Source organism: Protomyctophum bolini (genome assembly GCF_963924005.1).
Source record: "Protomyctophum bolini genome assembly, chromosome: 1".
Lineage (NCBI taxonomy): Eukaryota > Metazoa > Chordata > Actinopteri > Myctophiformes > Myctophidae > Protomyctophum > Protomyctophum bolini.
In genome coordinates, this window is record NC_137862.1 from 17,689,578 (window position 1) to 17,699,158 (window position 9,581).

Here is a 9,581-nt window from a genome sequence, read left to right on the forward strand (position 1 = left end):
CTCATTTTTGTCAATTAGGGACTTGGCTTTGTGAGATGAAGGGGAATTTTAAAGGCAATTATCAACATAAGAACTATGGACAGAGTTAAGGATATCCTCATTACAACATGTTTTTGCCATTAGGGCCCTCTAAGCACAGCAACATTCCCACCAGAACATGGATAAGGGAAAAAATCATCCAAGGCCTTAACATTACTAATGCGAATAATAGGGGAATTCAATAATGTGACAATTTCACTCTGAAATAGCAGCCTTGGCAGGCCATATCGTTCTTGAAGTGCTCAGAGAGCAGTGGAATATGGATAAAAATAAGTGTGTAATATGCATATGTACATCATGTGTCTCCCTTTTCCCTTTTCCAAAAAAGTCTGTGCGATCCTGGGGGTAAGGTGGGGGGGTTAAGAAGCGGACTGGGTTGCTTAGCAACCACAGAACCGCCACTATCGGAGGAAGAGACAAAAAATGTTGCCAGTAGGCAAACCATGCGGGTACATAAACAATCACATAAGGACAATTTGTGTTCTAAAAATAAAAAAACATTTACTCCTGTAAGTTATTGTGATTTCGTATGTACATGCTCAGATAAATAATGTAATGTCTCCTCCCCTGAAAAGCTTTTAAAAGACAAATTAAATAAAAAGTTGGTCACAAGCAGTGGAATATGGTCTTGCATGCTGAATCTGGCCAATTTGAGTGTTGAAGATGGTCTCTAGTAGGATCTGATATTTATATTGTTCAGTAAGTTGGGGGTGAATATCTAGGAGGTTATCTAGAGCCATTTTCAGTAGGACAAATTCACTCTCTCGAACACTTTTGAACACAGGAAGTGATGACCTGGGTATCCCATTTGCAGAGGCTATGAACAGATCCAGAATGCATCAAAGCAACACAAACCAATTTGACATGGAATCCAATAAGTCTGTATATGTACTATTTGTGCATGACTTATTCATGTAGGAGCATATAGGGCAGCAGCATACTGTATTTGTATAAAAACAATGTGTTTGTATTTTGTGTACATTTTGCCTTTTAAGCGTCGTCCATTTGAAGTCATCTGTTCTGCTGAGCAGTAAAAAAACATTTAAACGGAGTGTAACATATTGCTGCTGTCGGGCAGAAACCTTGTATGCCCATATCATATATGCCATGCCAAGCTGCCAAAAAAGGGTGATATGAAATGTCCAGTACCTCCCCAGTGCCTCCCCAAGTGCCACCCCAGTGTCTGCCCTGCAGTGTCTGCCCAGTGGCTCCCCAGTGTCCCCCTGAGTGCCTCCCCAGTGTCCCCCTGAGTTCCTCCCAGTGTCTCCCCAGTGCCTCCCCAATGTCTCCCCAGTGGCTGCAGTTTCTCCCCAGTGTCTGCCCAGTGCCTCCCTAGTGTCTCCCCAGTGTCCCCCTGAGTGTCCCCTGAGTGCCTCCCCAGTGCCTCCCAGTGTCCCCCTGAGTTCCTCCCCAGTTTCCCCCTGAGTGCCTCCCCAGTGTCTCCCCAGTGTCTCCCCAATGGCTGCAGTTTCTCCCAAGTGCCTCCCCAGTGTCTCCCCAGTGCCTCCCCAGTGCCTCCCTGAGTGCCTAAGCTCTTTTTACTCATAAAGGTCCTAAGTAGGTAGCAAATACGAGAACACAAACACACACACACACACACACCTGTAATTACATGGGTTGGTCAGAGGGGGGCGATCTCAAATGTAAAAATGACAACTTTTTAGGACCATCCCAATTTCAACACCAGGCATGCTAAAATGGCACCCTGTATCTGTTGCAGTGGTAATCCTTATAAGGACCATGATTTTGGTCCTAACTTGTCCAACGGTCCTAATATGGAAGCTCCTTTTAGGACTTTTGGTCCTAAGTAGGTAAGTTATACGAGAACACACACACACACACACACACACACACACACACACACACACACACACACACACACACACACACACACACACACACACACTGCAATAGATACATAATGGTACAGCTGCTGCAGTTGTTAGATTTCAGTTCCATATGAAAATGCACAAATATGCAGGTATTAACCCAATTATCCTATCGCATTACATGAACTCACTGGTTCAACTTGTGTTTACATCATTTCCAACAACCCAGTACATGTGTACTTTGGCAACAGATCATAATGAGCCTTTGATAACAGCAGTACCATGGACAACAACTTAACACAGATAAACAACATGTTAGACAAATCCCAGTATTTTCAAAGTGGGACAATACCTTGCAAATTAGCAAATTCCATATGCCGTTCCAAACAACAACATGGCTTTCCTGGCAGTTATTCCAGCCTATTTTCTCTCCATCCAAAATAAACAGAACTACTTCAAATAAATCTTATTTGAAGTAGCACTTGGCCATCCGAAGAAAAATAGCTTCTTACCACCAACTTATTGAACATTTCTGAGGTTCAGATACAATGAAATTGAGCATGTTGTTTTAACGTTGCTAAAGTTGTTGGTCTGATTTCTCATGGGGCCATCTCTACTGCAAATGTGCACACTTGCAATGCTGCAGTTGGTAAACCACTTAAACCTTCTTATTCTTATATAAATTGACTGGGGTACTTTTACTTTACTGGAGTATTTCCAATGTTGTATACTTTTACACCACTACATATCAGGGTAAAAAATAGTTTTAAATGTTTTCATGTTTGTGTATGACGTATACACATAAACAAATGTGAAACCTCAAACCTGTCACATCAAACCCGTGATATGACAAGTTGACAACAATAACATTGAGTTGAGATCAGAATATTATTTTGTTGCATTAGAACAGGAAACAGAACAGTGACCCATACTCACACTCATGGGGGCAGAATCCGTATTTTCCGTCTTTATCAAAGTCGTAAGTGGTGGAACACCACAGGAAGCCATCATCACGGCCCTGATTCGTACAGCTGGTGTACTCTTTCCCCTGGAAGGAGAAAGGGAATTTGCAGAATTCCCCCTCAGCGTTGCCAAACTTCACCTTCACCACTGCCAAAAAGAGTTCAGAAAAGATGTCTTACAATTCTCCAACTTTTGCAGTACTACTACATGATAAGAGTGCACTATCATATTTATTTTCTATAATTGTCATTTCAAACAAAGCATTCTTAACACTTATGGGCAGCCCATATACAGTGCACGTTTGCAAATACATAGGCTACTTGGTTTTGGTTTTTGATCCTCCTAACGTTGTGTGGTTATTTGCCATGCAATGTAATTCAAATTGTGTTGGAATGTTTAGGCAATTGCAGAAAAGTACAAGCAGGCTAAAACAAACACTTTACAATTATTTGCAAAAATTATCAACAGAAATGCTAATTATTGCCTGGAGTGGGAAAATAGTAAAGGCTTTAGAATCCACACCTGGATATGCACTTTTCATGAAAAGTTTAACTTGAATTTACTTTTTCTTATATCAAGTCACGATATGTTGTGTTTCTCTCGTACCTGAACCCTCTCCGAGGGTCCATTGCTCATCATCATCAAAGTGGGAGTCTCCACCAATGCCTGGTCCAGGGGCAAAGGCATGGGCCAGCAGGCCATCTTTACCATCAAAGGGGTAGCCATCCCCATGCTCTGTTGGTGACACAATTTACACATTATTGAAAAATAACAATAAAGATGGCCTGATGAAGGTTAAATAGACCGACATGTTGATGTTCCCTTAATAAACTGCATTTGAAGATTTTTTTCCTTTTTCTATATTGAATACCTATATACTTAGGCAATGAAAAAGATTTGGCCTATATGTACTGAAAAGCTACTACCAATTTTTTTTATTTCAATAAATCGATTCAGTCGGGATTAATATTGATATATATCGATATACAATATATATTTACATGCCTAGTGGAAACTACTACCAAAGTATTATGGAACCTTGTGAGTTAAAGTTTCCATTAGCATTATAATATTTGTTTAATTAACAAAGATGCTATTGTAAACAACATCAATACTTTCTTTTTTTTTTAAGTAAATTTTATTCAAAGAGTATGACATCATATGCAATGTCCACAGAAAGAGAATACGACTCTGTTTTTTACATTTTCTCCCACAACTCCTCTCCCAGTCCTCCCCACTCACCCACCATCTTTCCCCACGAGGCCAGACATACAAACAACATACAAACATAGGTATAAAAACAATAGTTTGAGTACAAAACAATACACACAACATACAGTATAATATACAGGTATAAAACCAATAGGTAGATAAGATACTAAGATACAAAGAAAGGGATCACATGGTTATGGTTAATAAACAACTTCAATGGGGGGTAAAATAAGATTAACAATAATACAAATAGGTAAATAAAATAAAACAGAGTAATAATAAGCAACAAGACTTTTAAACATAAAACTAGCTTGTTAGCAGATTTCACAGGGAAATGCAAACAACTGTAACACAGCAAATATATTGACATTTTTCTCATGTGTTTTGTTTGTCTGATGAAGGAAAAGATGCAAGTTATGCAACCGACAAAAAGCTCCAAATGTTAACATGCCCCTTAAACCTTTTTATAGATATTTTCTCCCAGTTCATCCAAGGTGGCTTGTTTTTATTTGTGTGCCTGTGTGCCATCATAATTACGAATGTCTTTCCAGACAGGGTTACCTGGAGCCAGACAGACACCTCTGGCAGTACCATGATGTTATGATAACTGTCTAATCTAATGGATACCTTGACTGAAATTACCCTGGTAACCCACCCCTCTCAAAAGACTATAATCCTCAACCATGTCCCAAATCTGTCCAAAATATAGGCTATGTGTGGCATAGTGTCATAAGAACATAATAATAACATAATAAATGTTACACTTGACAATAAGTCAACCAGGCAGTCTTCTGGAGAACCGTTTTCTTCCTTATGGTTCGGTCTGATGGTAACTGCCCTTACTCAAGGGAATAAGTGGTTTACAAATGACTTGCCAGAGTTATTGGCACTGGGTTCCTATAATACGTGTTAAGCCTCAGTGGGGAATACCAATGAAATTCAGAGTTTCACCATGTCACTCTTATTCCCTGTGGAGAACTGGGAGGTCTGTCCGTGATAATTTCTAACAGCCCACACAAGACATGAGAGTTTATCCTGCAACGACCTGTCCTAAATGTGCTACGCCAAAATTATGTGCAACTCCATACGGAATGAATATTTAAAAGATGGAAAAAGGACCATTGCCAGCCAGGATGACTAGACACACATAAAGCACATACTCACAAATACTGACTGTGCTGTTCAAGACCACAGGTAGAGCCATGTTCAATCGTAGACATAGTGTTATGTCCTTTAAACAAGTGTGTACCCTCATCGTACCCACAGCACAAAAATAATTCTGTCTTGTGTGATTACACATAGTGATGTTGTTGTCTTTTGTGTTATTACTTAATCCTAGACCTGTATGTGCCCGTGGGCCACCGGCCTACTTGAGAACGATGCAACTTGTAGGGAACCTAATAATACCCGTTGTCATAGCACCCGTTTTAACTGTCTGTCTGTGTCCCACATGGAGATCTGCCTGTGTCTGAAGAGGGCTGACTGTGAAAAGTGGAATGGTTAAGTAGGCTAATCAATTGTCAGGTGTGGGGTTGCCATGGCAATCAATTGGCTGAGGCAGAGGCTGGAAATTGCACAGGTGAGGGGATTTAGGCTGATTATGCCCACTGGCAGAGCCTGAACAGAGCCTTTTGTGGTGGTTCTGGAGAACCATGCGTCCGACCGAGGCCGGGCACTGCACTCCCTGTGGTGGTTTGGAACGCATGTGTCGAATTTGAAGTCGTTGGATCAAACGGTTCTCGAGTTACGTGCATTACACACACGCACGCAGACAGAGACGTGGCGCATTTATAGTAGGATTGTTATTACATTTTTAAGATATTGTTTTGTATTTTTGCCCTCATAGATAGATAACAGTAGACAATTGGGAAAGAGAGTAGAGAGAAAGAGTAGAAATGGGGGGAGAGAGAGAAAGGGAGTGACACGCAGCAAAGGCTGTCGGGATCGAGAGTCGAACCCGCGACACGCTATCAGGCTGCAGGTGCCCAGACCACTACCCTAGCCGCCCGGGCCGTTACAATTCTTTATATCTTGAGCGCAGCATCCAATCAACCCCCAGATTGGAATCACATGTTGATAGGCCTCTATAGAGCGCACCCCCAGGGGTGCTTTCTTTTCTGACAATCAGGGGTGCAACAGATGGAAAAAAATTAACAGTATGTTATGTAGAAACTCTATTCCCCAACAGGTTCCTCTGGTACTGGAGGCTGAACCACAAGACTTACACAGTCCTGGGTGGGCAACCCGGCCTGGTGGAGTTGTTCATGTTCATGAAGCAAGTTAAACACTTGTGTTCACTGATAAACCTGACTATGACAGAAAATAAAAAGAGTTGTACTGTACCGTTGCGGCCAAAATTGATCATGATGTCAGCCTCTCCTTCCGTAAGGCGTGTGAAGGTGAGTGGAGTGACATCAGCCCACACTTTGAACGCCCTGAAGAAAGCATCGTCGATAGTCTCTTCATCCAGATCTGGGCTGTGTCCGAGTATTCTGAAGAGTGACACATGCAGGGATTCATTCACCAAAACAGGAAATGCAGTGTATATCTGGATGGGTCAAAGCGTACGGATGATTCCATCCTGCACATTGAATTAAACACTTCACCCCCTTCAGACTTTACATAACTAATCCTCAAGACCAGTGGTATTTAAATTTCTTTGAAAATCATTAGGATCTATAATTTGCCATTTTGTAATATATTTACAGTGTGTATATATTCATAAATATTTATATAGTAGCATATGTTGCAATACTAATACTAATGTGTGGTTGTCACACCTAAACTGGTCTTACGGCACACAGTTTCTGCACCACTGGTCAAGACAATGACTATGAATTATTTTGATATGGTCAGTAGAATACAATCAGGGTCAGAGAGACAATGAAATCAATACAGCCATGTTGTAGTACTACTGTTATCTTCAGACACTACTCCCATTACTAGTAGACTATGAGTCATCTGAGGAAAATCTTTCCTGAAAGAGTTCAACCACAAAAAAATAAAATGTGTGCCTGTTTCTGCTGTGGATTCTTCTAGACATGGGCTGAGCTGAGATTATTAGTTATTATTGTTTTCCTTAATAGCCTTGCTATCCTCCTTGACAAACAGAGACAGGCTAAAGTGGTCAGGCGGCCACATCAAATAAATGGAGGGGGAAAAAATAAAAGGAAATAAAGATCAAAGACAGGAGCCTGTGAAGGAATGCTGACGTTAGCAAGAAACAATTCAAACACAAAGATTGTGTGGATGGGGGTTGGGTGTAAAGGAATCAGGGGGCATAGCTGAGGTCCATCTCTCAAAGCAAACAGACTCTGGGGGTGTTCTTTATAGTTTCCTTCCTTTGCTCAGCAGTTTATGGAACAACAACACGGTTAAACACTGGTTAGGGGAAAGAGATTCAGACCTGTACTTGACAGAGTTTTCATGTGAGCCACACCTGGGACAAACAGGATAATACTTTAGAGGCAAGAAGCCAAGTAACCAACCAGGTGCTCAACGGAGACATGCAGGTAGATAAAAGATGTAAAATAAATAGTAAAAAGGTGCTCCTGGATCAATCGGGATAGGACATCAACTGAAAAAAAGGCAGAGATCCGGCCGGGCACACGAAATATTTAAAATAGGAGAAGAATCTTTAAAAGGACCAGTATAATACTTTGTTGTTAGTGTTTCTTTGCCCTGCTTAAGATGGATATGCTTTATTTCACATTCATCTAGACTTAGTAAACTAGATCTGCAAATTGGACTTTGAATCACTTTTCTGTCTGTACATTAATTAATGTTTTCACAAAAAAAGAAAAAAGTCACGCCTGTGTGAAGTGAGGGGCGCTCTTATCATCATACATCACATTTAGGGGCTTGACCGCCCGCCCATAAATATTTTTTTTAACTGGGGGACCCCCACACACACACACACACACACACCCTGACAAGCACTCGGAATTGTAGGCATTACATTTTTGTTTGACTCAGTTCAATAGATACATATTGTGTATTGTACTGTTATTTTCATAATGTGTGCCTCTTTCTTATGTAATAGGCTATTTTATCATTTGGATAATTCAATTGTAACTTTAGAACTGCACAGATACCCAGCATATACTTATACTGTATGGGTTTGTTTACAGTGAGAGAACAATGTTGCACATTAAGCTAATCATGCAGGGAATTTGGTGACACCCTGGGAACCACTATAGTCCTACTGTAGGCTATCTGAAACTGCATGGTCATTTGTGTTATGGTATGTTTAGTGTTGTGTTGTGCTGACCTGTAGGTGATGTCTTTCTTCTGCCACATGGGTTTCCTGTGGAAGAAGTTGTAATTGGCCACATCTGGTACTCCACAACGAGGCTTCTTCATGATCTCCACAGTCTTCTGGTCAATCTCTCCAGTTTCTTGCAGAGTAAAGAACTTCTGCATTTTCTTCAGAGTGTCCTTGAGCACCATTAGGTTACATCTGTCTTGTGGGCATCCATAAAACTTGTTCAAATATTGCTGAAAGAGAAACGTGTAGTTAATGGCCTTTATAAATAAATATATAATATACATGTGTGCAGCTTTGATGAAGTGGGGGGTTTCCGTTCTCCTGACGATGACAAAGGTATATTTTTTCCACATTCATATGAACAATATTAAATATGTTTTAAAGAATGCAATAAAAACTCGCAAGTATTTGATTTGATCAACTGCAACTTCACCGCAGTAGCCTATTTAGGTATATTGGGTGTTCTAGTGATTAGTAAAAAGAGAAGAAAAAATAAACAAACAAATACAACTTACCAGGGCAACTTCTTGGGGCGTTTTGGGGCTGGTGTCGTCTCCGGGAAACTTGATAATAGGCGAGGGGGCAGCATAGCTTTTCTGAAAAGCGATGAATTGCAATAAAAACACGCTAAATATCGTCAAACACCCCATAGTTGTTGTCAGGTTGGAAATAGATTTTTGGGGGAAGGGTTAGGAGGATAGATGCCGTGCGCTCTGAAGTCCTACTCTGACTGCAATAGTTTTGTCTTTATTTCTTTAACGGGACATCCTGCACCTCAGCAGCTCCATGAAAGTTCTCTCCGTTCTCCGTCACTTCTGCAGTCTGCTGCACACGCACTTTTCTCGATGCTCTCCGCTGTGCGCAACACTGCGCAGTCTCCAGGTTGGTGCGCGCGTGTGTGTGTGTCTGTGTGTGTGCGCGTGCGCGCGCGTGCGTGGCTGCTTCTCTCCGTCGTCGTACGACGGTGTCGCTATGCCGAAAATGGTCGATCTACACTTCTACAGCCTATCGGCTATCTCCGGACTCCGGTTTGTTGTCTCCACTCTCTGTAATGATTAACTGTGTTCTACGTATTGGACCCTTCTGGTTCTGGTGTGTGACGACCCGGTTGGCTTTTCCATGGTTCGGCGGAGGACAGACAGACAGACAGACAGGCCGGCCCGGGAGAAGAGATTAACATGACACAGAGACCTGGTCACATTAAATCGTTCACAAGGTTTATTACACTTACAGCAGCATATAGCTTGGATACTTCATGTCCTAATGACGTC

General features: G+C 41.4%; 1 protein-coding gene across 2 annotated transcripts in view; it reads right to left on the bottom strand.

Moving 5' to 3' along the window:
* The window catches only part of mmp2 (matrix metallopeptidase 2), a 34,450-nt gene extending 25,112 nt beyond the window's left edge, over nucleotides 1–9,338 (bottom strand). The window contains exons 1-5 of one of the 2 annotated variants that reach the window (XM_080767108.1): nucleotides 8,826–9,338; nucleotides 8,314–8,540; nucleotides 6,387–6,535; nucleotides 3,438–3,566; nucleotides 2,805–2,978 (exon numbers count right to left, since the gene is read on the bottom strand). In XM_080767108.1, coding sequence (XP_080623234.1) covers nucleotides 2,805–2,978; nucleotides 3,438–3,566; nucleotides 6,387–6,535; nucleotides 8,314–8,540; nucleotides 8,826–8,960 — 814 coding nt within the window. In that variant the 5' untranslated portion in view covers nucleotides 8,961–9,338. The remainder of the gene's footprint in view (nucleotides 1–2,804; nucleotides 2,979–3,437; nucleotides 3,567–6,386; nucleotides 6,536–8,313; nucleotides 8,541–8,825) is intronic. The other variant, XM_080767107.1, reaches the window with a different exon arrangement.
* Nucleotides 9,339–9,581: the final 243 nt, after the last annotated feature.